Source organism: Apiospora marii, assembly GCF_038362585.1.
Source record: "Apiospora marii strain CBS 49790 chromosome Unknown utg000003l_segment0_segment0, whole genome shotgun sequence".
Classification (NCBI taxonomy): Eukaryota; Fungi; Ascomycota; class Sordariomycetes; order Amphisphaeriales; family Apiosporaceae; genus Apiospora; species Apiospora marii.
The window spans coordinates 7,828,499-7,853,785 of record NW_027117374.1 but is presented as its reverse complement, the minus strand read 5'-3'; the positions used below and the strand labels follow the sequence as shown (position 1 = coordinate 7,853,785).

At 58.5% G+C, this 25,287-nt stretch overlaps 13 protein-coding genes across 13 annotated transcripts; 4 read left to right on the top strand and 9 right to left on the bottom strand.

Annotated features, from left to right (window-relative positions):
- Positions 1 to 355: 355 nt before the first annotated feature.
- On the top strand, positions 356 to 975 carry PG985_005926 (uncharacterized protein; the record flags this gene model as incomplete). The annotated part of the gene is made up of 2 exons (XM_066825695.1): positions 356 to 501; positions 585 to 975. The coding sequence occupies 2 exons, from the start codon at positions 356 to 358 to the stop codon at positions 973 to 975; spliced, it is 537 nt and encodes a 178-aa protein (XP_066688855.1).
- Positions 976 to 2,467: 1,492 nt separating this feature from the next.
- Positions 2,468 to 3,902, top strand: PG985_005925 (uncharacterized protein; the record flags this gene model as incomplete). Its single annotated transcript, XM_066825694.1, has 2 exons — positions 2,468 to 3,025; positions 3,081 to 3,902. The coding sequence occupies 2 exons, from the start codon at positions 2,468 to 2,470 to the stop codon at positions 3,900 to 3,902; spliced, it is 1,380 nt and encodes a 459-aa protein (XP_066688854.1).
- A 142-nt stretch (positions 3,903 to 4,044) lies between these two features.
- Positions 4,045 to 5,138, bottom strand: PG985_005924 (MFS general substrate transporter; the record flags this gene model as incomplete). Its single annotated transcript, XM_066825693.1, has 3 exons — positions 4,045 to 4,301; positions 4,529 to 4,724; positions 4,833 to 5,138. 3 exons carry the CDS (start codon positions 5,136 to 5,138, stop codon positions 4,045 to 4,047), a joined length of 759 nt encoding a protein of 252 aa, XP_066688853.1.
- A 231-nt stretch (positions 5,139 to 5,369) lies between these two features.
- On the bottom strand, positions 5,370 to 6,506 carry PG985_005923 (allantoate permease; the record flags this gene model as incomplete). The annotated part of the gene is made up of 5 exons (XM_066825692.1): positions 5,370 to 5,469; positions 5,581 to 5,654; positions 5,761 to 5,960; positions 6,063 to 6,156; positions 6,234 to 6,506. 5 exons carry the CDS (start codon positions 6,504 to 6,506, stop codon positions 5,370 to 5,372), a joined length of 741 nt encoding a protein of 246 aa, XP_066688852.1.
- Positions 6,507 to 6,741: 235 nt separating this feature from the next.
- PG985_005922 (aldo/keto reductase) lies at positions 6,742 to 8,192 on the bottom strand (the record flags this gene model as incomplete). Its single annotated transcript, XM_066825691.1, has 5 exons — positions 6,742 to 7,086; positions 7,167 to 7,501; positions 7,562 to 7,811; positions 7,890 to 7,952; positions 7,995 to 8,192. 5 exons carry the CDS (start codon positions 8,190 to 8,192, stop codon positions 6,742 to 6,744), a joined length of 1,191 nt encoding a protein of 396 aa, XP_066688851.1.
- A 370-nt stretch (positions 8,193 to 8,562) lies between these two features.
- PG985_005921 (uncharacterized protein) lies at positions 8,563 to 9,172 on the top strand (the record flags this gene model as incomplete). Its single annotated transcript, XM_066825690.1, has 2 exons — positions 8,563 to 8,589; positions 8,954 to 9,172. 2 exons carry the CDS (start codon positions 8,563 to 8,565, stop codon positions 9,170 to 9,172), a joined length of 246 nt encoding a protein of 81 aa, XP_066688850.1.
- A 253-nt stretch (positions 9,173 to 9,425) lies between these two features.
- PG985_005920 (Ribosomal protein S18 acetylase RimI) lies at positions 9,426 to 10,160 on the bottom strand (the record flags this gene model as incomplete). The annotated part of the gene is made up of 1 exon (XM_066825689.1): positions 9,426 to 10,160. One exon carries the CDS (start codon positions 10,158 to 10,160, stop codon positions 9,426 to 9,428), a length of 735 nt encoding a protein of 244 aa, XP_066688849.1.
- Positions 10,161 to 10,968: 808 nt separating this feature from the next.
- On the bottom strand, positions 10,969 to 11,673 carry PG985_005919 (infection structure specific protein; the record flags this gene model as incomplete). The annotated part of the gene is made up of 1 exon (XM_066825688.1): positions 10,969 to 11,673. The coding sequence occupies one exon, from the start codon at positions 11,671 to 11,673 to the stop codon at positions 10,969 to 10,971; it is 705 nt and encodes a 234-aa protein (XP_066688848.1).
- A 1,873-nt stretch (positions 11,674 to 13,546) lies between these two features.
- Positions 13,547 to 15,250, bottom strand: PG985_005918 (FAD dependent oxidoreductase-domain-containing protein; the record flags this gene model as incomplete). The annotated part of the gene is made up of 2 exons (XM_066825687.1): positions 13,547 to 14,215; positions 14,285 to 15,250. 2 exons carry the CDS (start codon positions 15,248 to 15,250, stop codon positions 13,547 to 13,549), a joined length of 1,635 nt encoding a protein of 544 aa, XP_066688847.1.
- A 944-nt stretch (positions 15,251 to 16,194) lies between these two features.
- Positions 16,195 to 18,024, bottom strand: PG985_005917 (uncharacterized protein; the record flags this gene model as incomplete). The annotated part of the gene is made up of 4 exons (XM_066825686.1): positions 16,195 to 17,531; positions 17,600 to 17,659; positions 17,724 to 17,874; positions 17,962 to 18,024. 4 exons carry the CDS (start codon positions 18,022 to 18,024, stop codon positions 16,195 to 16,197), a joined length of 1,611 nt encoding a protein of 536 aa, XP_066688846.1.
- A 753-nt stretch (positions 18,025 to 18,777) lies between these two features.
- PG985_005916 (uncharacterized protein) lies at positions 18,778 to 20,887 on the top strand (the record flags this gene model as incomplete). The annotated part of the gene is made up of 2 exons (XM_066825685.1): positions 18,778 to 20,600; positions 20,671 to 20,887. The coding sequence occupies 2 exons, from the start codon at positions 18,778 to 18,780 to the stop codon at positions 20,885 to 20,887; spliced, it is 2,040 nt and encodes a 679-aa protein (XP_066688845.1).
- A 207-nt stretch (positions 20,888 to 21,094) lies between these two features.
- On the bottom strand, positions 21,095 to 22,699 carry PG985_005915 (uncharacterized protein; the record flags this gene model as incomplete). The annotated part of the gene is made up of 1 exon (XM_066825684.1): positions 21,095 to 22,699. One exon carries the CDS (start codon positions 22,697 to 22,699, stop codon positions 21,095 to 21,097), a length of 1,605 nt encoding a protein of 534 aa, XP_066688844.1.
- An 855-nt stretch (positions 22,700 to 23,554) lies between these two features.
- On the bottom strand, positions 23,555 to 24,497 carry PG985_005914 (dienelactone hydrolase; the record flags this gene model as incomplete). Its single annotated transcript, XM_066825683.1, has 4 exons — positions 23,555 to 23,887; positions 23,945 to 24,092; positions 24,168 to 24,324; positions 24,380 to 24,497. 4 exons carry the CDS (start codon positions 24,495 to 24,497, stop codon positions 23,555 to 23,557), a joined length of 756 nt encoding a protein of 251 aa, XP_066688843.1.
- Positions 24,498 to 25,287: the final 790 nt, after the last annotated feature.

Genomic DNA, 25,287 nt, shown 5'->3' with positions numbered 1-25,287 from the left:
AGGCGTTCTGGAGCCTCGTTCCCGAACCTCGTATTTCAGCTAGCCTCGTAGGGGTCGTAAGCATGACCTGCAGTAGGATTTAGGACTTGGGAAAAATGATTGCAGATTGCCAACAACTCCCCGTATCCAGAAGCTGACCGCGACCGATACCCCGAAGCCGCGTCTTAGCTCAGAAACAGACACCATCGGGCTATAAGAGGGGATCTCGACTATAAAAGGGGATGTCTCAGTCGCATCACCAGTGCATTCCAGTCTACGCATCAGACAGCAACCACTTCCGATCCCTCGACTCAAAACCCTAGATATTAACAAACCTTTCTATTTCACCAAATACCAATCACAACACTTCGATACAATGGTCCACAAGGTGATGGCACTGGCCGCCGGCCTCGTCTCTTTCGCCGGCGCTAGCCCCATGGGCGCCCGGGATGCCGGAAGCGATCTCTATTGGCCCGTGACCGAGTTCCAAGCCAGCAAGCCGCACCTGAGCTCCTATGTCAAGTAAGCTTTGTCGGTCTTTTCCATTCGCACGTCCCTTCTGTCATCATCATGAGATGGCTCCTTGACTAACGCCATGCCCACAGCTACCACTTCAAGATCGCCCTCCCGAAGCCCGACTCGCCGGTGCTCGAGTGCCGCCTGACCCAAGACGCCGGGTCGTCGGGCGCCACTTCCCTGCCCTACGTCTGGCCGACGGCGGCCCCCTGCAAGGACGCGGCCGGCAACGTGGTGGACAACATGCAGTGGACGTTCTCGCAGGCGGCGCCGGACAAGGACACGCCGGCCGTCAGCAAGGACGCGACCTTCAGCGTGACGTACAGCGAGCAGCCCAACACGGTCTACCGCGGCACCTACGTCATCCCAGGGTCGCAGATCTTGGTTTCTCTCAACGACGAGGCCAACCCGTTCGACAACGACGTCGGCTACGGGGGCCCTCAGGAGTTCCGGTTTACCGACATCCAGGTTGCGGTTTGAGCCACGGGAACGGAGCTGGGCGGCCCGGGTAGACTGAGAGACAAGAGATTGACGAGATTGATAAAGCTTGAATGCGGATCTACAGGCGGAGGGTTGCAGCGATGTAAGAGCCGCGCGTCAGTTGGGTTGTGTGGAGCATGGAGTTTGGCGGACGGTCGATCATGATATGCCGGCCTTGCTTGTTGGTAATGGTATGCTACACAGATAGATTTCAATTCATTCATCCTTTTTCTTCCGTCTTTCCATCGTCATGGCTTCAATTGAGAGGCCTTATCGACACTATCTGTAGGTTCCATCCGGCGTGCCACATTGAGGACTCGACCGGTTCCCGACAGGCATTGAGGAAAGCTTGGCGCAAGCTGGCAGTTTGTGGTGGGGCCCCAGGCTCGGACCGACTCTGACGTAGCTCTTGCGATTTGGAAGAACAGTAAGCATTTTGCACAAGCGAAAGATACTGTGACTGTGACACGAAATACGGGATACTGTAGCCAGGTGTACAGTACTGGGAGACTGGCCAGGTAGCCATGCACCAGATTCATGTAGATAGCCGCCGTTGGTGCTGCATGCTGACAGGATCAAGAGTGACGGTCTGGCAGAGGTCGAATGGTCTGATTGATGCACTACCTAATAGCGCACCGCACCAAACGGCTAGGCTAGGCTGCATCGGGTAGAAGCCCAGGGGGACAGGAGTGACACACGACCTATTGCCTTAGGCCCTCCTTGGTTCTCTCCAAACCCTCACCTCCTCAACGGCTTTTACATACATCCGACCTTTGTCGTCATGATCATCGCCATCAATCAATTCAATCCGTCAATCGCATTCGATTGTCTACTTACTTACTCGGTGACAATGGCCTGGATTGACGAATAACTGAAGATGGTAGCCCACCCAGCTGCCGGGTCGGGCTCCCCACAAAAGCACCCCCGGCGGCCAAGGCAAGGAAGGCCAAGGCAAGCCATGGAGCCATGGAAGAGAGGCCTGGGGTTGTGTCTTCTAGTGCCACCAGCCGTGGGCAACCTGCAACCACGGAGCACAGCACTTTGGGCACAGTGGGTTTCTCTTTCTTTCAAAGGAGTGCTGGGCGTAAGCATTGGCATTGGCAATTGGCACACGACCACGCAGCCTGATTGATGAAAGAGCGACGCGCGATCGAGGCAGCACGAGAAGAGAAGAACACGGCAAATCCAAGACAATCAAACCAGACCAGGACTCCACCAAAATCCCCATTCTTGCTGGTGCGTGCTGTGCCGTTTCATCTTGTTTGCTGCATCCCTACACGTACTTCTTTAAATCCCCCCCCCTAGCCTGCCACTTGGGTCCTGGGCAAATAATAAACTGACAAACGTCCCCAGTCCTGTTCCTCGTCATGCTGGAGTTGCTGCTGTTGTCGCTGCTGCCAAGTCCCAACTGCTTCCACCTCTAGAGACAAAGAGTCGGTCGGACCTGATTGACAAACAAAACAAGACAAGACGCAAACACGCACGCGACACCATGCTTGCGCCCGGCGTGTTGCGGCTGGGCGTGCGACTGGTGCGCCAGCTCCTCGTCGCCGTGCCCGTCGTCATCTTGCTTTTATGGGTCCTGCTGCCGAACGACCACTTCCTGCGTCTTTGGGCGCGCTTCAATCTCAGTCCGGTGATTGACCCGACCCTGACCACCAAGCAGTTCTACACGGCGCCCTTGCCGCACCCCGTGGACCTGAACAGAGATGTCGCCCTGCTCGTCAAGTCCGGGTACGGCACGCGCCACCGCATGCGCGGCTGGCTGGACCTCATCCAGCGCGGCATGCACTTTGACCAGTTCCTCTTCGTCGCCGACTTCGACACGGACGACCTGGCCATGGTCGACGCCAAGGGGGAGCCCGTCGTTGTCCACAACGTCGTCAACATGACGATGCACCGCGTCATGGACAAGCTCAACTTTGAGGAGCAGAAGCGCTACCCGCGCATCGAGAAGTACACCACGCTCGAGGGCGCGCTCAAGCATGAGTACAACACCATTGCCGACAAGGTCGCCCAGGAATTTGGCTGGGAGATGGACGCCATGAAGGTATGTGGAACGGAGGAATGTTCAATTATCTATGTACTTCTGCTGACCTTATCAGTTCATCCCGAGTCTGGAACTGGCCTACACCACATTCCCCGAGGCCAAGTGGTATCTGTTGGCGGACGACGACACATATCTGATTCGTCCCTCGCTCGAGATGTTCCTGGGCCACCTCGACCCCAGCAAGCCCCTCTACGTGGGCAATGCCGTCGGCGCCTGGAACGGCCGCTTTGCCCACGGCGGCTCCACCGTCTTCGTGTCGCGCCCGGCGCTGTCGCTGCTCTTCAACGGCCACCCGGACGTGGTGGAGGCGGCGTACATCAAGTCGCTGCATACGCTGCTGGGCGACCACCTCGTGACCAAGACCTTCCAGCGCATCGGCCTCTACCTCAAGGAGGGCTACAGCCGCTTCTTCAACGGGGAGCCGCCCGCCAACGCCAAGATCCGCCACGACCGCATGTGCGACCCCATCATCTCCTACCACCACATCAAGACGCCCGAGGCCATGATGGCCGTCCACGACGTCTTTGGGAGAGCCACGACGCCGCCCCGCTGGCTGGACACGTGGCGTCTTAAGGGCGCGCCGACGATGCAGCAGCTCGAGAAGCAGCCCATCATCGCGGACTGGGACCACGTCGGCGGGCTCGACGAGTACACGCACAGCAGTAAGGCCGACTCGGCCGAGGCCTGCCGCGCCAAGTGCAACGGCAAGCGCTGGGGCACCTGCGTCGCCTGGACCTTCATCGCCGAGGGCAAGGTCTGCAACATGAGCCCGTGGATGATTGTCGGGCAGACCGAGGTGGGCCGGTCGACGGGCGTCAACACCCAGCTCGTCCGGAAGCTGGCCAAGGACTGCCTCTCGTCCATGGATAAGGTATAAACCGAATGGCCGAAGACACGATACGAAATAAAAGAACAAGACCAACTTCTAATGCTATGCTACGATTGAATCCACTGCCAACTTTGTCACATCGATTCGACCTTTCCCCCCAGAAGACCAGAAACCAAACCCCAACCCACCCTCAATGGGCAAACCGGAAATCGAGCCGTCGGCTACCTTGGAGTCTCGTGTCCCGTGTGTAAGCCGTTCTCTCCTCTTCCGTCATGGCGTTCCAGATCGTCTCGCGCTGCTTGTTCCTCCACATGTAGTATGCCTTGGTGGCGAAGAACAAGAAGATGGCGAGGACGTTGATGGCGACCAGCGAGCCATTGCCGCGTCGGTAGAGGGGCTTGTCGTCGTCTCGGTAGATGAAGTTGCCTGTGATGTAGCCTAGCTGGACTGCCATCTAGCAGGGTGTGCATGTTGTCAGCGGTTAGGTGAAGCTGTCGAAAATGGAGGTAGGGGACCAGACCACACGCACATTGTAGACGGCGGCCGACACGGACCGGGCTCCCACGTTGTTGGAGTTTTTGGAGGTCCAGGCGACCAGGATGGCGTCTATTCATTTATATTCTGGTGATCAGCCAGGAATCCATATTGGATTGGCCCAAACAAGACCAACTCACGGCAGTACGGGTATGACAGGAGAGTCGTCACCAGCGCATACGTCCCCCACATGTCGTGGATGAGGCCGGGCCAGCAACGCAGCGCGATGAAGCAGGGCAGCGTCCACCAGACCTGGAGGGACGAGACCAGGCTCTGCTCGCCGACGCGGTCGGACAGGCGCGTCAGGAGTAGGAGAGTGACGATGTGGGCAACGCTCTATGGGGATTATGGGGTTTCACCCCCAGCTGTTAGACACTTTCATAGATATTCTTGTTCCCCCTTGAATTGATCGACCCATGTTGTTGTTTTTTCTTCTTGACTTACAGACGGGATGGTGAGAAGGTTCGTGTCGAAGGTGGTGAAGCCTGCCGACCTGAAGATCAAGGTAATGTACTTCTCCGGCGGGCCCTGGGTGATGCAGACCACGAACCCCAGCACATACAAGGGCCACAGGTCGTAGTCGCCCAGAGCGCTCCAGAGACGCCGCGGCGTGATGGCCTGGCGGTTGTGCATGTCGCCCTTGGAGGGGTCGTCGCGCAGGACGCGGTTCACGGCGATTACGGTCTCGTCGTCGGTGAACCAGCCCCGGGGGCGGAACCACGTTTTGGTCTGGACTGCCGAGGCCGGCATCATGAAGAAGGAGGCTAGGCCGATCTGGGCGGCGGATAAGCAAGCGGCGGCGACTTGTGAATATCATGGAATATTGCGGGACGGTGCTTATGCGAGAAGGAAACAGTGCTTACGAGAAGGGTAATCAGGCCTTCGATAAGGAACAGCCAACGCCTGTGCATCATATGGTGTAAGTTGACTAGTCAGTCGAGTAAACATGAGAGAGGGATATCGGAATAACTAAGTATCAGCTCACCAGCCGCTCCAGCCAAGTATCCCACGCATCCGCAAGAGGGCGAATGCGAGCAGGGAGGTCAATATGCCCGTGACCGACAGAGTCGTGAAGAAGTAACTTTCACGTACGCATGTCAGCAAAGCTCCGGTTCCCTGTATGAGCATGTGGATGTGTGGGTGCACCTCTCCCTCTTCCTCGTCAGCTGGGGTTAAAGGAAGATGGACCTACCTGAGCCGGATGGGCAGCTCTCTCGACGTGTAGAAGTAGCTCAGCCATAGAATCACGTCGGGTATGAACCCACCCTGCCATTTTGCCATTTCGGGTGAGCAAACTGCACGATTTGACCAAAGAGCGAAAAGAAAGTCCGGTGGAGGTGAAGGATGACATTGCACAGTGTTAAAAACGCACCTCTAGCAGTCCGAGCAGAGCCCTGGTGGCTAGGAAGCTGCCCCTTCCTCTTAGAGCGCACTGGGAACAGGCTACGACGGACCAGAGACAGATCTGGGTGGGGATCCAGCGGTCCGGCCCGATCTTCTTGGACACGAGCTGCGAGGGCAGTTCGGCGAGGATGAACGAGATGAGGAAGACTGTGTTTCCGTAGTTGTAATCTAGAAGGAGGGGATTTCCCCTCAGTCAGAATATATGTTCTAGAAGATGAGGTTGGATCTTGGGGTTTCTCAGGAGAAGTTCTCTGTGCTTGCGGAACTTACCATCGGTCGTGAGGCGGAGGTCGTCCAGCAGGTTGTCGGAGACGGCCTGGACCAGGTTCCCTCGGTCGACTTGCAGGCCAAAGAACATGATGCACTAATGAGACAAAGACAATCAGATAGCGCCCGGATGAGAGGGCAAGGTAGCGAAGAGCCTACCGCCCAGAGACATACGCGCCAGTCCACCTTGCGGACGACGGCTCTCTCCTCCGGCGCAGTCCAGGTCGCGGCCGGGTCGAACACGTGGCGGCATTCGTACCGGGAGTCCTCGTAGGCCTGCGTCCAGTGCGCCGCCGCGTGATGGTCACGGAAGGGGTTATGGCCTCGGTGCCCCTCGACGGTGGCGTCCGGGTCCGAGTGATGGCTCGAGTCGATGCCGATCGCCGTGGAAGTGGACTCGACATCGAGGGCGGCAGAATGGCCGGTCCGGGTCGGTGGGACGGACATGGTCGAGGGAAGGCGAAGTTGCATGTTACACAGTGGCTATGTTGTGGAAGCTTTGTCAATTGAAGTGATTTACATTACACCGACACGGAAGCTGGAGTAGGAGGTTGGACTGATAGGAGCAAGGCTTTTTGGAGAATGACCAAGTGCGGGGATACTCATGTTACACACACTACGGGGGTCGTTTACGCGAGTCTCATATGCCAATTACCTATCCTTGCCCCAACCCCACAACCACCTACATGTGCCCCTGAACCCAGCGCGGCCGGTACTGCTCGTCCAGATACCCCTCCTCCTCGGCCGTCAGCACCTTCCCTCGCGCCCCCAAGACATCGTCCAGCCGCGCGACCGAGCCGAGGCCGACGACCGGGGCGGCGACCCGGCGGTTGAGCCAGGCCAGGGCGACGTGGCTCATGGGCCACCCCCGCCGTCGCGCAGTCTCCTGGACGTGGCCCACGATGGCCCGCGACGCCGACGCGTCGTCGTCGTGGTACAGCGCGCCGTTCTGGGTGGCCGTCGACCGCGGGCTGGCGCCGTTTTGGTCCCGGGGGCGGGCCAGCTGGCCCGAGGCGAGCGGGGCCCACTGCAGGTTGTGTGTCAGTCAGAGACGAGGTTATCCTTCTTGTCCCAGTCACTTCTGTTGGAGAGACCAGAAAAACATACCGGAATCAGCCCCACCCCCGTCTCGTGACAGTACCGGTTCATCTCGCGCTCCTCCTCCCGGTAGAGGAGGTTGTAGTGGTTCTGCATCGAGACGAACTTGGCGTAGCCGTGCTTGTCCGCGGCCTGCTGGAGCAATGCGAGCTGGTACGCCCACATGGAGCTGGCGCCAATGTACCTGACCTTGCCGGCCTTGACGAGATGATCCAGGGCCCCCATGGTTTCCTCGGGGGGCACCTGCTCGTCGAAGCGGTGGATCTGGAGCAGGTCGATGTACGGCGTGCCCAGACGCTCCAGCGACGCCGCGACCGCGTGGAAGATGGAGCTCCGTGAGAGGCCTGTTGATGATAGATTTTATTAGCCGCCATCGGAATCGTATGGATCAGCCCGTGTCTCACCCCATGCGTTCATGTAGTCCTTGCTCCTCGCGGCCTCAGCGCTGTGCGCGGCGACGCCGCTGCCCACGTCCAAGTTTTCGGGGCCGCAGACGACCCGGCCGCACTTGGTCAGCAGCACCACCTTGCTCCGGGGATGCCGTACTTCCGGAGTGCTTTGCCCATGATCCTTTCCGACTCGCCGTTCGAGTAGACGTTTGCCGTGTCCCACTTGCGGCGTAGGCAAAAGGAATGCGTCAGCTGTCATGAACTCCTCGCACACGCAAGCATATAGAGGATAATGCACAAGGTATGTAGCCGGCTACTCACCGTATTGACCCCTCGATCATACGCCGCCTTGAGCAGTGGCAGTGCCTGGAGGATGCTCTCTTGTCAGCATGGAATCACCTCCATACTATCAGATTCGGTCGCACTCCAGGTAGATGGCCCGCCTCACCTTGTCCTCGCCCAAGACCCACGGGAGCCGCTCGGGGCTGCCTATCTGCAGCCCGCCGAGTATGGGGTTGGACACGCGGAGGCCGCTCTTGCCCAGCTGGGGGTATTCCGCTTTGGTCTGGGCCACGGACGCCTGCAGCGATGCGGGCACGGTGGAGAACTTGCTGGCCTTGATGGCTGCATGCTTCGCGATCGTCATGGCGCTGGACCGTCACTGGCAAAGGTTTCGAGTTCCTGGAAGGATGTTGGCGAAGTAGAGCTAATTACCAGAGGAGAGAGTGGTGCCAGTGTCAGTTGTTGCTCCTCAGCCACGAGCTGCGATTTCGACTGCATCGGGTTGATCGTGGCGTGTGGGCGTTTCTGATATGGTCATCGTCGAGGTCATCAGATCCCTTTCCGATTCGGCTGAATCACTTGGATCACACTCAGGCACGCGAAGGGGTTGTAGTTCTTGGAATTGACCCCAAGAAAGGAAATAAGGACAGTGGTTAGCTTCGTGGCCAAATCTGCGTTGTGTGTGTTCGAGAATCCAATGGACCACCCGTAACTGCCCTTGGCCATTATTGACTATGCCTACTGGGCCCCTCGAATCGGTCGTAAGGGCCGCTGGGAGTTCCTAGAGGAAGCCCAGTTGGCCTGATCGACAGTTCCTCTGGACCGATTGAAGCACAAGGCCTTCTACCATCCGAACCCGGACAAGTGCGGTCGCTTCTCCTCTAAAGGGGGCGCACTTCTTACCCGACGACATCTACACCTTTGACGCGGCCTTCTTCTAGCTCAAGGCTGACGAGGCGCGAGCCATAGATCCCCACCAATGTCTCCTGCTGGGCAAGATGGTCCTCGTTAGGGACCCCGACGACGCGGTGCTGGCAGAGCGGCCGTCTCCCTTGTTGCCGGCATTTAGACGAAGACTCTTGCTATGAGGAAGCGCGGTTCCTGTTCTCTCTGCGCCATCCATAGAAAGACCTAGGAAGCGGCGGCGGCAGCGGCGGCAAGGCGCACGGGTATCGGAAGGACGGCAGCCCCGAGGGTCTCATGGCGGCCCTGGCGGGCGAAGTTGCCGACGTCACTATGATGGACGTCGGCGAGGTCGCGCCGGGCCGCAAGCTGGACGACTACGGCCTCGAAGCCTGGTCTCGGTCGAGCTGCGCAACTGGGCCAAGCGCGAGTCGGGCGTGAACTTGGCGCTTGGCGCCATTGTCGAGGCCAAGAGCTTACGGGTGCTGGTCGACGACATTCTCGCCAAGATGGGGTAGAATTTGATTGGGTGGTTTATACTTTATCTGAAGGACATAAATCTAGAAATGCGTTCATTTCTAACTAGCTCAGCTGTGTCAGCCCTAATCTTCCAGTCATTCAGAGTCCCGGCTTTATCTTCTTGACCTTCACCGGCATCTACCACATGATCACTGACCCCAAGCCCAACCCCACCTCACGCCCCCAGCGCCTTCTCAAAGACGCGGTACTCGGTCGGCCCGCGCAGCAGCGCCGCGATCTTGGGGTACTCGTCCTGGAACACGCCCAGCCGCACGACCCGGTAGCCCATCCTGTCGTACCAGGCTTGCAGCCGGGCCTTGAAGGCGTGGTGGAAGCTGGACGGCACCAGCAGCTCGAGCCGCGAGATGGGCAATTTCAGCGTCTCCTGGATGTGCCCCTCGGCGAACCGCACCAGCGCCGAGCCCGTGCCGCCGCCCTGGTGCGCCGGGTCCAGCGCCATCATGCCCAGCTCGCCCACGTCGGCCGCGACCTGGCGGATGCGGATGCAGCCTATGGCCTTGCGTTCTTCTTGTGTCTCTTGCTGGTCCGGAGGAGAGGTAGGAGGGGAAGTAGGAACAAGGTAGGCCACGGCCAGCTCGCCGGCCTCGATGATGCTCCGCACCTCCTGCGCGTCGGTGCGCTGGAAGCCCTCGACGAAGATGTCGCTCTCGGTGTCAAAGTAGACCCGGTTCACGATGCCCGTCAGCCTGGCGACCAGGGCCTCGTCTTGGCCGTCGCTGCTGGCCGCCATTTTGATTTCGACGCTGCCAGGGGGTTGCTGGGCTGCGGACTTGGGCGGTGGCGGCGGCGGTTGGGTGGTGACTTCCGGCACCGGCGTGATTGTCGTGGCCGGGACCACGGTGTCGGCGATGAGCTGGGACGCGGTGGAGAGCGGCGGTGGTTGATCCATTTTGGCGGACGACGGAACTAAGTAGTTGCCAGATAGCATGTATTGAAAGAGACCGGAATGGTTCTGGTACCGACTTCAAGCAAGTGGCATATTGTGGCCAGCAATGACTCGAACCCCGTTGGATGGCTTCAGCTACTTGCGCCGCATGGCATCCATCCCTTTCCTAGATCGGCGCGCTAGAACAACCAACAGGCTTCGGTGGGGGCCGTTTTCCATACATATTCCATCCCTTCCATCAATTGATTGCGGCTGTCGCAGAAGCCGGAAAATGTTCCGATGCGGCTCCCCCATCCAATGCAGTTAGCTGCCGCCGCCACATTGGAACAGAAGAAAGTGAGACATTGGGTTGAGTTAGGTGCACGTGGCGAGATTGAGATTGTCTGGGATTGTTGCTAGCAGTAGGTAATCTGCCATTTGATTGAAATTATTAAGGTAAGGTAGAGTACGTCCAATCAAGCACATGACAAGCATCAACTGGACAATCGTATTGACACGAGATGTCACCGACGGCGTAGATGATCGGTTTTATGCATGTATGTACGTGTGACAGACCGTTTCCACCGAGACCTGGGACATTCATTGCCTTTCGTATTTTTCCCCCCTTCGTCTATATCCATCCATCCATGCTGCTCTCGCTCGCTCGCTCCCGCCCTTTGCTGGGGTATCATCAAAGTGAAAAAAGTATTAACACGCCATCGCGTCTAAAAAAGTTTGCCGACCGTAACCCGATCCAAAAGAAGAAGAAGAAGAATGTTGTTTTTCTCTATCAAAAATGTCGTCAAAAAGAATTGATGTAGGTTTTTCTTTTCTACAGAACGACCACGGCGCCCAGGAAGCCGGCGGCCGCGATCGCCAGGCCGACGACGCCCGAAAGGCGCTGGGCGCCGCTGGTGTCGGGCGTTTCCGACGGCTGGGAGGCCGCGTTGAAGGCGTTGTCTGAGTCGCCCTTGTCGTCGCCGCCCGAGGCCGCGGTGGGCGGCGCGGCGGTGGTGGTGGGCTTGGGAACGGGGGTGGAGGAGGTGGAGGTGGTCTTGCAGAAGGGCACGTCGGAGGCCATGTTCATGAGGGCGGGGCACTTGCTGAGGGCGCCGAGGATCTGGGAGCTGTGCGACTTGTACCAGTCGCCGACCTCGCTGGTGTAGGAGGCGTACTGCGCCGAGAGGGTGCCGTTGAACGAAGGCGTCTCGCACGGGTCGGTCGGCAGGGGCACGGCGGCCAGGGCGGGCGGCGGCGTCGGCACCAGTTTGTAGAAGGGCATGACGTCCTGCAGGGCCTGGGTGCACTTGGCGTCCAGCACCTCGCGGTGGGCCACGGGCGACGGCTTGGACGACGGCGCGGGCGTGGCCGTGGTCTTGGGCGGCGGGGCGGGCGCGGCCACGGTCACGTCGACGATGACTACGTGCTTGTCGTCGTTGCTTTCGTCGGCGGGCTTGTCGGCGGCGGGCCGGCCGAACTGCGAGTCGGCCGCCGCGAGGGCGAAGAACAGGGCAGAGACGACTGACGGGGCGTGCATGTTGGCGGATTTGTTGGTGAAAGAAAGACTTGGTCGGATGGTGAAAAAAGAACGGAATTGGTCTTGGTGGAAAAGACTAGATGATGCTATTCCCAGAGCGCTTCAATAAAAAGTTGAACAGAGATATTAGAAAGAGAGACTGTGTTGATGAAACGAAAAAGGGGAGGCGCAAGCAGGGCGAGCGCGCGAAGCCGACGGGCAATATGGGGGTCTTTATCCCAATCCATTCGCCAGGAGCAGGCCAACCAACAGGAACGGGGACGGGTATCTCGCGCTGGCCTGTCGGTCTGTCCCTCCACTCCCAGAGCAGATCTGGGATGGAAGCCGAGCCAAGATGGAGCAGGGCCAAGGAGTTAGGGAGCGCAGCCCCTGTCCGTCATGCAAGGTACAGAAATTCAATGCTGGCCATGCCGACAGCCAAACAGCACACGGCTCTTATTTTCTTCCCTGCTAGCACCGACCAAGGACCATGCTTAATTTGGGACGAACACTCCGCCACTCAGCACCCAGAAATGACCCATTCTGCCATGACCACAAACAGTATTCTGGAGCGAAGCTTGAATGAGAAAATCACCGAAGCGCCCATGATGAGTAATGAGTGATCTGGAAGATCGCCATTGTGTATCTTTTTGACAGGTACTGATGTGCGATGCATTGCGACTGCACTTACATCCACTCGGGTGCTACGATCAGTACTATTTAGTAGTACGATGACACCGACCTGACTCCAGAAGCTGACTCGACGGACGGCGGTGACAGGCGGTTGGGTTGGGCCTGAACCCGCCTGACACAGCTTCAGTAGCCTGCCCAGACGGTTTGGACGGTCGCAGGTGTGAACGCTTAGACCAAGTGCCGAAGCGCCCTCCCCAGATTGGCACAGGAGCGTCCGGTCCCACAGCGTCGAGCGTTTCATCCTGGCTGGGTGCACTGCGTTCCTGGCAGTCTGTTTGGCAGAATGGTCACAACGAGCATGCAGGATGACAGAATGACAGAAGGCAATTCATCGCTGTGGACGGGAACTCGGCAGCAAGCCTGAGAAACGTTTTCCCTGGTTTCCAGATCAAACAACATTCCTATTCATAGGCCATGTTCAAGTTATTCCCTTGTCAAATAAAAATTTCTAGAAACAAAATGCGGTTGGCGATCGAGAAAGTCTTTCATCTGATGGAAAAATCCAAATCTTTCAAAGCGAAACGCTAGCGGGCGATGGGCGCCAGGATCAAAAACGGGCCACCGAGATTAATCCCACAGCGCCCATTTGCGCCCTCTCGGCCAAACCCCATCCGCCATTCCATTTAATCACGGCCGTCAACTGTGCTGCATCCCCAGCATCGGGGAGTGTCGGTACCTATAGAAAGCGTAGATAGATAATGGTGGTATTGTCTGTTTGTCGCCACCCTCATTATAGCCGTTACTAGACACAACCTTGTCATCGACATTTCGTCGTCGCATTTGAGAGGAACTCGCTCAGTCTACCCCGCGACCCAATTGCGGTGCACCGGCTGTCCCAGCAGAACTCTCGGGGCAGGACAACACCACTTCCACCATCGCCCTCGCGGTATTGACGTGGTCGTGGCTCTGCATTCTATTGATAGGTAGATGGTACTAAGAATAACCAAGCTGACCTTGTTCAAGTGTGGCATAAGGCTTACAGCAAGTATCCAATTGCCATCCATCTTCTCTCTGGCCTTGAACACCTGTACTTATATTGCAGACTACGAATAGACCACCAGTGGTGATTGCCGTGTTTATGTATCAGTTTCGTCCAGATATGTGATCTGTCCGAGCATGCTTCGTATCTTTAGTTGGTCGAGTTTCCCAGTCCATCCCCCCGAGAGATGCAGCGGAGGCGACACTGACAACAGCACTCATCTCACAACTCGCCCAAATCCCGCCGGCCGTTCCGGCCAACGTCCCGACGCCTCGCAGCCGTGCCGTTCTGCTTTTGCAAGCGTGCCTCCGTCGGCAGGAAGGCCGTGGGGAACCACTCGAACAGCGGCTCGTTCGTCGCGTTGGCCATGTGGTTCCGGATCATCTGCCCCAGCCCCTTGCCGCTGAGCCAGGCATAGTCCATGCCCTCGCCGTTGAAGCCTGCCGACACCCATTCCTGGCCGGCGGCCGGGTTCTTGACGGGCCTCTGGGTGAACTGCTCGGCGAGCGGGCCCACGAGCGGGAGCGCGTCCGTGGTGAAGCCCTCGACGCCCGTCCAGACGCGCTTGGTGCGGCCCGCCCAGATGTCCGGGTGCAGGTCGGCGGGGAAGTCGGTGCGCTCGGCGCCCCAGTTCTGGTAGCCGAAGTAGGTGGGGAGGGCCCCGTTCAGGTACGCGGCCACGACGGAGGGCGGGGTTCCGCTGTCGTCGTACTGGTCCCGGTCGTCTTCGCCGGGGAAGGAGACGCCCGCGCCGCCGCCGTACATGTACTCGCCGTGCTCCGGCTCCTGGACAATGTAGTCGAGGCCGCCGCGGAGAAAGAGGGACCAGGCCCGGCCCCCGGGGAGGCTGACGTTGTTGTGGTAGGCGGGCCACTCTCCTGGCTTGGGTAGCTATGACCAAAGGAGATGAAAGTCAGTGATTGAGTGGCTCCTCAACGACAGAGGGGATGAGATACATACACCGGCGCCTCCGAGCTGAGCGCTCATGCTCAGGAGACTACCCTGGAGGGCGTTGCCAAGAACGGGGACGAAGTGAGGGGACCAGGAGTTGGTGGCGTAGACGACGTGGTTGGCCAAGATAGTCCCGCGGTCGGTTGTCACTTCGAAGTTGTGCGTCGAGTTCTTCAGGGCGTTGACGGAAGTGGCCGTGGTGTGCGTGTCGAGGGACAAGGACTCCGGGTAGGCATCCAGCAGCATCTTCAAGCCGTTGGTGACGAAGCGGTACCCCCAAATGGCGCCCGCCACCCTGGCCGTCCCCGTCAGCGCGCCGACGGCGCCGGGCATGAGCGAGACCCGACGGGCCTCGTCGCCCGCCAACACGGACCACTCGTCGCCCACCTCGGGCACCTCCCGCCGCAGCGTCTCCCACTGCGCGACGGCCTCGGCGAACGGCGCCTCCTCGAAGTAGACGTCCAGGCTGTCGACGGGCCGGACCGAGGCCGCCTGCCTCGCCTGCTCGGTGGGCAGCCGGCCGGCGGCGCGCAGCAGGGCGTCGACATGGCCGGCGCGGAACTTGGTGATCTTGGCCGCCTGGTCCTGGGTGGTGACCTTCTTGGCGTCGACGTACTCCTCGTACGACGAGGGCCGGATGTGGCCTCCGTTGCGGCCCGTCGCGCCCGAGCACGCCTGGCGCGCTTCCAGCATGGCGATCCTTAGAGGGGCAGGAGGAGCCTTCTTGGTGGTGGGGGTGGTGGTGCTATTGTCGTCCATCAGCAAATGCCAGGCGATGCTGGTGCCCGACATGCCGGAGCCAATAATGACGATGTCGGCGCTCTCGGGGAGCTTGGGGGACTGGTGGTCGGCGACATCGGGGTGCGGGGGGATCTGCCAATACGAGATGGAGGGGTTTTTGACAGGATAGCCTGGGTCGCTCTGGCCAAGCACCGCCGACAATAAGATACTGGAGACAAAGATAGATAGTTGCATGATGAAGAAATGTTGACCTAGGGTGAGGGATGAGGGAGGAGAGTCGACAGCAGGCGAGTGTCGGCGGGCTCTTGCAATAGATCCCCTGGTCGGCTCTCTTCTCAAGATTCGGGTGCCTTCCACATATCTATGCCTACCCACATTGATCGAATGCGTTCTTTTTCGGTGAGTTAGTTCAGAGAAGGCAGGTGCGATCGGATGAAAGCGGGGTTCTTTCGGGTGTCCGGCGCATCCAAGGACTGTGTCCCGGTGCTGCTGCAGTGATACGCAGTCCAGCAGTGGAACGATTCGGAGCGCAGATAAGGCACCACGGCGCAGTTACTGCGTCATGAATCGACAGCCATTGTGAGATCCCTTACACTCAGTATCTCGGTCGCCGTCAGAGATTTGACTGTCACAATCAAGAAAGTCCTGCATAATGAGAACAGGGATGTAGATAAGGCAGGCTGCTCCAGCATTGTTGCACTTCCCCCCGCGCGCCGGGAGGTCGCCGCGGCAATCCTACCGCCACCGAAGCCGCTGCTTCAATGCAGGCGTATTCTAGCCCCCCCTCCAAGCGAGCAAATCAGATGGCGACCCTGCATTGCGGGATGCCCACTACCTTAAATGGCATGCCAGACTTGGAAGCTCTCATCGCTTACTTCCCTTAGCCCCAAGGTAATTTGTTCTAGTTCTGCAGTAGTCAACATCTTGTTTTTTTACTGTGGCGTCAGTGTTGATAATTGGGAACATCGGGTTTCGCTTATTGTCGCCATCTCTCGCTTCCGCGCCCGCCGGATCCAATCCACCGCCGAGTCAGTTCTCCGAGCGAGAATGAAGAACACGACGGATTCTATGATCGAATATCAGGCCATCATGCGTCATTCTATACAGTACCAAGGAAGCCAATCCAACATCGAGAACCCTCCCGCCAAGTTTTGCGACCATGTAGATCCACGACATGCTTATCCGTGCTTGCGGGTTTCCAGATCTTCCTTCAATGACACAGACTCCCGCGGGCGGAACACCAGGTACGGCCCATCGTGGGACGAATTGAACACGTCCCAGGTGCAGAACTCCCCGGGCCTCCCCCTATCCCTCCCTTCCCCGACGACGCCCAGGTCGCCGGCGGCGGCTGCAAAATCAAAGTACCAGAGGGACTTGGCCAGGACGACGGACGTCTCCAGATAGGCGAGCGGCTTGCCGACGCAGTTGCGCGGCCCGATGGAGAAGGCGGAGAAGCCCTCCCGCGCCGCCTTCCTCCTTGCCTCTTCTTCGTCACGCTTGGCTGCCTCCGGTGGGTTCGCCGCCGTGTCATCATCGAGAGGCAGCCAACGCTCCGGCTTGAAGGCGAAGGGGTCGGGGAAGATGGTGGCGTTGTGGGCCAAGGCGTACAGGTTCACGCCAAAGAGTGTCCCCCTCGGGATGAAGTGGCCGTCGACGAAGAGCGGCTTCTTGTCCGAGGCCACCTGCTGCCGCCACAAGTTCCCGGGCGCCGGCGGCGACATGCGCAGGGCCTCGTCGATGCAGGCGCGGAGGTACCGACAGCCCGCCAGCCGCGGCCCGTCGCAGATGTCGTTGCCGCTCGGGAAGGCGGACCGGATCTCGGCGGCCAGGCGCTGGTAGCAGTCCCGGTCGCGCGACAGGTAGAAGAAGGCCGCCGCCATGGCCGTCGTCACCGAGTCGCCCCCGGCCGCCAAGAATACCAGTGACTCCTTCCAGATGACACTGTCGCGGGTCTTGGCCGCCTCGCCCGGGGGCAGCTCGTCGGCGACGAAGGAGAAGAAGTCGGGGACGGCGTGGGTGTCCAGGGCGAGACGAGATTGCACCATCTTCACCAGCAGGCGGCTGAACTTCTCGCGCGTTTCGTAGAAGATGTAGTCGAACACCCAGTTAGTGTGGACTTTGTAGAAGGCCGGGAAGTGGTGCGAGATGTTGCCGACGAAGAAGCTCAGCGTCATGGACCTCGGCAGGAAGCGGTTGTCCTCGCGCGTCTGCGTGGCCAGGTCGTAGCCGAGCGCGAGCTGGCCGATGATGTCGGCGGCTAGGTGGCCCAGCTTCTCCGTCATGTTAACGGGCTGCGGCGACGACCCGAGCAGCTGCTCGAGGTAGATGTCGACCTGGGACAGAAGCGCCGGCTCGAAGGACCGGATCGAGCGTTGCGAGAAGGCGTGGCCTACTATCTTGCGCTTGTAGGCGTGCATCTTTCGATCGAGGGTGTTGAACACGCTGTAGACGCCGTTCCGGGTCAGCAGCTCATATGTGAATGACTTGGTAATACGGTCGTCGTTCTGATAAATGGCTGGGGGGCAATGTGTCAGTATCTTTGCCTCAGCCTTGAACCACCGAACACAGCTGTAAAGCACATACCCTTGAAAGCACTAGGAGAGTTGAAGAGAAGCCTGTTTGGGGCAGGCCTGATGACCGTCCCTGGTGACTTGTTAGTGCCGCAAACAGACGTTCACAGTCTGAGTGTCTTCACGCGTTGACGTACCATGCTTCTCATGGAGACCATGTACGACTAAGTGTAGACGCTTCTGGGTAGCGGCTAGACCGGCGTAGACATCAGTCAATCTCGCCAGCAGTGGCCCAGGGTAGTTGCGCAGCGGGTGCAGCAGAAGACGGTACGACGCGGTGAGGACGAGCTACGAGATGGCAGACAAGCATTGCTCCAGGTTAGCAGACAACCAGCGCCTCAAATAACGGAGAGAAAAGAAGACACAGTCTCTTACGATTAGAGCAAACCCATACACCCCATACCCGACGGCCATCCCAAGTACATCAAGAAACAGCATGATGTCCCTTTCCAGTATGGATGGCTTTGTTCATGAATGGGTTGGAGATTTGAAGTGGAATGGAATATGAGATTCAGAAGAGAGCACAATACACTACGAAGAAAAGAGGGCGAGTCGTTGCCTGAGGTGCTTGTAAATACGCGTCCGACCAACTTATCCCTTACTTCCCTAGGCATTCCAAGCAACATCACTTGTCCGCCGTCCATTGGTTTCATCCGGATGTGCCGGCCACAATGTTCCTCCGAGCTGATGACGGCACTCAGACGATGCATGAAACTCCAGAACGACACAGTTGGTGGTTTGTTCTATAATTGAGAGTTCTTGACCAACTGTATGGGCTTGCCTCTTGACCCAATTACTCGGTTGCTGCCAGCTGTCTCGGATGTAGGCTGATATCGATGCCAGATGCCAGAAAATGCGCCAGCCCATACTTGGTTAGGCGAAGGAGACGATCACTCCTGCTTCCCCGCGTTTTCCTTCGATCATCACCCCCTGTTTCCCCACAATCAGACCCTGGTTAAATGGACGGAAATATGTAACCTACTCGTTACAAGGGAACATCCCACCAGTGGAGTTTTGCCGACAGACATTCTTAACATCCCACTGGGGGCGGGCCAAATAAATTCTCGACAGGAATCTTCGACACTGCCTTTCATAAGACCTACTTGGTCGCAATATATTCAATGCCCTGAATGTCTCTGAAGCGAGAGATTCTAAACCTTCTGTTCAATCTTCAGGGGTTGTAGTTCCAACATGCGTTACGCCAGCTTACCGATATCTGCGGCAGCAATTACTCTCACATGGGCTCGTCTGATTGCCAACGAGACATCGGGATTCCTGCTGTTAGCCAATGACCGCCTGGTGACCAGCGTAAGCAAATCAACAGGCTCCGTCAATCTCTTGACGCTGGACGGACAGGACCTCCTCGGCAGCACGGATGGGCGCGCCGGCAGAGGCCCGTATCTGGACTGCTACTGCGTGCCGTCCGGCTTCTACACCCCGGGCTCCAAGGATGCCACGTACAAGCTGATCACGGGGGCCGACAGCTCTGGGGTAGCTTATGGCGGCATCGTTATGGGCGAGGTCTACAAGCCAACCGGGCAGCTACTGGAGCAGTACTGGTTCCTCCGAGACGGCGAGACGGGACTCCACACCTTCAGCCGCATCGCCTACTACAACGAGACGACGCCCTTTTTACGCAACTTGCAGGAGTTCCGGACGCTCTTCCGGCCCAACACGCCGCTTTGGACCGACCTCGTCACCGACGCCTTGTTTCACGGACCCGCGCCGCGGCCGAACCCGGCGGCCGGCGGTTCGGGTATGGCCACGACGGTGCAGGACGCGACGTGGTACTTGGGAGACCGTGAGGGAGACCCGTACGTGGAACAGATATCGGATTACTTCACCAAGTACACTTTCTCGGCGGTCTGGCGGGATCAGCTGGCCCACGGCCTCTTTGCCGACGGGACTCAGGGGAGCGCCGACAACGCGACTTTCGGCGCGTGGCTCGTCATGAACACCAAGGACACGTACTTCGGGGGGCCCATCCACTCGGACCTGGTGGTCGATGGTATCCTCTACAACTACATGGTGTCGAACCACCACGGCGACGGCACGCCCAACATCACCCACGGCTCTGACCGGACGTTTGGGCCCCAGTACTTCCACTTCAACAAAGGCCCGGCCGGGGCCCCCATGAAAGATCTGCTGGACGATGCGCTGCAGTATGCCTCGCCGGAATGGAATGCCAAGTTCTATGACGATATTGCACACCACGTCCCCAACTACGTCCCTTCGTCTGGTCGCGGTTCCTGGAAAGCCCGGATCCGTCTGCCCGAGGGAGCCAAGAGGCCCCTTGCTGTCTTGTCCCAAAACGGCGTCGACTTTCAGGACAACGTCGAAGACACCACGGCCTACCAGTACTGGGCCGACATCAGCACCTCCGACGGCACCGTGTCCATCGACCGCGTCAAGGCGGGGACGTACCGACTGACGGTGTATGCGGACGGCATCTTTGGCGACTACGTTCAAGACGATATCGTGGTGGCGGCGGGCGCGGCTACAGACAGCGGCGAGATCGAGTGGATTCCCGAGTCGGCTGGCCGAGAAATCTGGCGCATTGGAACACCGGACAAGTCAAGTGGCGAGTACCTACATGGTGACGCTCCCGACCCCACTCACCCCCTGCATCCGCCCGAGTACCGGATCTACTACGGCGCCTACGACTTCCTGGACGACTTCGCCGAGGGCGTGCGCTTCCACGTGGGGCAGAGCGACGAGGCGCGGGACTGGAACTACATTCACTGGTCCGTGTTCGGGGGATATGCCAACTTCCGGCGGCCGGAGCAGGAGGTGGTGGGTATCAACGGCAGCAGCATCAACAACTGGACCATTGCCTTTGACATCGAAGATGCTATCGTCCTCAGGGACACGACCGAGGCGACGCTGACGGTGCAGCTCGCGGGCGCCAAGACGGCGGCGGGGAATACGGACGTCTTCAACGCGACGGAGCGGTACAATGACCTGCCGTTTGTTGTGTCGGTCAATGAGCATGGCTTGGAACCGTGGATTATACCGTGAGCAAACACTCCCACATAATGGCCTTACTGGTTTGCAAGAGAACTAATCGCAATTGGTAAAAACTAGGTACTACCACTCCTCTTCGTGTGGCGTCCGGAGTGCTATCGTCTGCTACCAAGTCGCCCACAAGTTCACCTTCCCTACCGAGTACTTGACAAGCGGTCTCGGCATGACCAATGAAGTTGTGCTGAGCCTCCCTTTCAATGCCACCGACTACGAAAGTGCGTTGCTGCCGAGGAGCGTATATGTGCAGTACGATGCTTTGAGGCTCGAGGTCAAGTAGTAATCCGTCATAGAGAGCCGTCTTGATAGCACCCATTTTTATTTGATTATTCCAATTACTCTATGTTACTTCAAGGAAGCAATATTAAATACTTCGATGCTTTTCTGCTATAGTAGTCGTTCGAATGAAGTAATGGGTTGTCGATACGTCAAAGACTTGGCCATTTTACTTTGGGAGGGACTTGGTGGCGTGCGGTGATTTCTCTGCTCATCCTGAGCCAGCCCATCTCGCAATCTCCGCCGCCGCCTTCTCCCTGCCGGGCCGCGCTTTGGCCTTCTGGCTGAGCTTTCGCACCTTCTCCCTCATCCCCGCCGCCTTCTCGTCGTCGATCACGGTCATGAACGCATTTGTCAACCCTTCCACCGTCCAACCCGGGGCAGTGCCGCGACTGCCGTAGATGCCAATACCAGACGTCTCGGCCAGGGCCGCAAAGTTGTACAAGTCGGCCCACAGGGGCAGCACGACCTGCGGCACGCCCGCGTAGATGGCCTCGTGGTAGCAGTTGGAGCCGCCGTGGTGCACGCTGGCGACGATGTCGCCCGTCTCGAGCAGCGAGACGGGGTCCACGTCGATCCAGCCGGAAATCCTCACGCGCCCGCCCGCGACGAGGTCCGAAAGCGGCTCGAGCTCCGCCGTGCGATTGCCTGCGTTGACTAGCTTCCATAGCACCTGCGCGTCTGGGTGCTGCTCGAGTGTTGTACGGATGGCTGCCGCCATGGTAAATGCCTGTTGTGGGCTGTACTCGCTTACGCTGCTGCCGAGGTTGATCAATAGAGTCTTCCCTCGCCCCCTAGCCAGCCACGACGCCAACTCAGCGTCCTGCTCTGCCGCCGGCGCGGCCGACAGCACGATGGGCCCGGCGCAGGTCACGTTGGGAGGCACCACGTCGACGGGGATACTAGCCCCCTCAGTCGTCTGCGTGACCCAGGGCACGTTGGGCCGATGCAGCTTGTAAAAGTTGATGGGCTCCCGGATGCCGCCGTGCTCCTGCAGGAACCGCTGCTTGGCCTGGACGGCGGGCATGTTGAGCACGGCCCCGACGAACCGGACCGCCGACAGCGCATTCTCGGGCACGCGCCGCCACGGGAGCGGGAAGCCGAAGTCGGCGCCGACGACGGGGTACTTCCACAGCATGCCGAGCCGGGGCTGGTCCGCCACGAAGTTGTCGACGAGCGTGTTGGGCGTGACGAAGGCGCGCAGGCGGCGGGCCTCGCGCGCGGCGTCGACGCCCGGCAGGAAGAGCGTGTCGAGCACCACCACCGCCGGGTCCACCTCGTCGATGACGGCGCGGGCGGCCCGGTAGATAAGCAGGTACTCCTCGCCCGTCCAGGGCGCGAGGCACTGCTGGAACTGCCGGGACAGGAGGGCGACGCTCTGGTACCCGGGCGGCTGGGACAGGGTCTCGACCCCGATGTCCGTGTTTTGGTACATGGCGCGGACCCACGAGGGGCCGGGCAGGCGGTGGAAGGCGACGTCGCCGGCGGCGGGGTTGACGCGCCGGGCGAACGACGCGATCCGGGCCAGCTTGGCCTCGTCGCGGCCGTGCACGCCGTCGGTGCTATCCAGGTCGGACATGGCCGTGGCGAAGTGGACCTCGATGTGCGGGTGGCGCTCCAGCAAGGCCTGTATTGTGGCGAAGTGCACGTTGGACAGGCCATGGGCGCCCGTGACGAGGAAGAGCACCGTGTTGTTGATTCCAACCACCGTGTCGGCGTCAATCTCTGGCTGCCCGCCCTGTTGGTAGAGAACAAGGGCCCATGACACCACAGCTGCGATCAAAGAAGCCACGAGGCCGAGCTTTTGGCGCGACATCTTGAATCCCAAAAGCACACAAGAGGACGTTATGTTACAGGGACGGTTTTGCAGAGAAGAAAGAAGACGGAGGACCGCCGCATCATTCGAACCGTATTTCTGTAGCCGCCGAGCCCCATCCCTTGCTTCGTTGATTGCTCCCGGTCCGAATAGGAGGCGGACCCCTGCGTGGTCTCCATCACGAACTGGTCACTGTTCAGTGGGCCAACCGGACGGTTAGCGCCAACAGCCAGGATAAGCCCTGGACTATAGCGAAGCCCACATTTCGATTGACAGAATCGATACTAATGCTACTGCGTAGTTCAGGGTGCAGGTGAGTGTCCGCAGAAGAATACTTGGCCGGATGATATGATGTCTTGGCATCCTGCCTGCAATGTAAAGAGTACAAGTAACCAACGCCGGGGAGGGAGTATCATCAAAAAGCCTCTCTGCGGCGGGCGTGGCCATGTTGTACAAGCATGTACATGAGAAACTCAAAGCTCGACATGGATGTTGGACATGGAAACACCGAATGATTTGTTCCTCCCGACCCGGCTGGGCGGTTCGTTGGTCATGGCTGAATGGCAAATGACAGGGTAGGTTATGTGGCAAGGGGCAACGGCACCGTTCCAGGCATAATAGACCGGGTCACGACTCGAACTAGACCCAAAGGGGATTTCTAGGTTGTGGAAGCGAGATCCGCATTTGGGCTACCTGTTCGTATGAAAGTAACAGGGAAGCAATAACAAAGATCTTTTAATACTCGCGAATTAGCTGGTGAGAGGTTCTTTTAGGGCCTCAATGAATCCTACTGCCGTGAGACGGCGGGAACCATGGGAAGACTGAAAGGGGACAGCCCAACATGCTCCAAGCACTTTACTTCCACTCTTTATCAAAGAAACGCAGCACCGTCTGATAGCCCCGAGCGTACTCCTCCCTCACACGCGGGTCCGCCAGGTCAGCGCGTGCGGCCATCCATCCATGGACCTGGTCACCAAAGACTTCGACGTGGTGAGGCACCTTGAGCTTGCTCTCAAAGTCCTTGATGGCGTCCTCGGGCTCCTCCTGGGAGGCCAGCAGGACATACGGCACGGGGATCTTGTCGGCCATGGCCGAGTCCACCATGGCGGGGTGAGCAGCCGCCGCGACGCTGAAGAGGTTGGAAGAGCCAGTGGTCACAAGCTCGACGACCTTGCCACCCCAGCAAAACTGTCTATGGTTAGTCTTTTGGTGGTAGCAAGGGATACTGTGGGTTTCTGTACTTACACCGATGATGGCCCATGATGTGATGGCAGGATGGGCAGCCTGGACGGCCTTGACGTAGTCTGGGAGTGCATCTGCGACGCCACTAGGCATGTTCTTGCCGAAGAACTCGCCGACGAGCTTTTGCTTCTCCTCGGTGTCCGGAGGAAACCTGTTGAGGTGTTATTAGTCCACAGAACGTGTTTCGGGGGCAGTACACAGGAGGCAGACGTAGAGTACTACCCACCATTCCATTGGGCAAGGGCTGCCATGGAACCAGTCAGGCATGAAGACCTTGTGCTTGCTCGCTAGAATGTCGGCGCCTTGCAACGTCTGGTCTGTGTAACCGAAGATATCGAACACGGAAATGATACCGCGAGTTGCCTGCGCTGGGCCGGTGATATCTGTAGATATGACCAGTTAAAGGACATTAGTCGGTGTTGGTGGACTGGGTCTCACATGTCTTCATGCCACCAAGTTGCTTGTAGGAGCCTTTGGCCGTGTATCCAGACGCCTCAATCGGCGGGATGTTGCAGCAGGCCTCATTGTGGCCATGGGTAGCAGGCATGGTAGACATGGCGGCAGCGTGGGAAGTGTTGCGGATCAGTGTCAAGGGAGAGTTGTAGGGGGACTCGGCGATGGAAGTAAAAGCTGCTCGGGGTGTAGCGACTGAGGGGACGGTAAGTGAGGACGATGCAGATAGTAGTAAAGGAGACGGGACGTTTCCTCTACCTGTATTCGAGACAAGCGACAGTACAGCACGGTTGGGAAAGCGCAGCTTTGAAGACATGATGTCAAGCCCAGGTTGGTAACTAGAGTATCAGAGCAGCAAGCAGGCAAGTTGGGACGACTAATTTATAATTCGGCAGCCAGATTTCAGGTTCATCCTTGAGGTCATACACCATTAGGTGTTCTGTTTGCTTCCATGTCGCACGTCCGCTGTGTGACTGTTCCGGAGCTTCAGCTTCCCTCCGCGGAGATATTAGTGGGGCTGCGAACCCCTGCATTGCCTCGGGGATTTGCTAGGTGCAGGGGTAGTGAATGAGGGATCCAGGCTGACAGCTTGAGCCGACCCTTCCATTACAGACTATGCATTCAATGCCTGCGATTATTATTACAGCGGATAGTGAGCGAGGCAGATCTACTCAGGGGTAGAGTAACCAGCTTACTTGAAAAATCGTTCAAGGCTGGCTCTTACTCCTGAAATATAGCAACATTCAGTTTTGAATTCATCACTTGGTGGGTGTCTATGAGACTCTATTCTGAAAACCCATTACGTGAAACAAACAGGACTTGTGAGGCACTTGTTCATGTTCGATGTATCTACGAACATGACAAAATTCCAAAATCAGGGGATGTTGAGACAC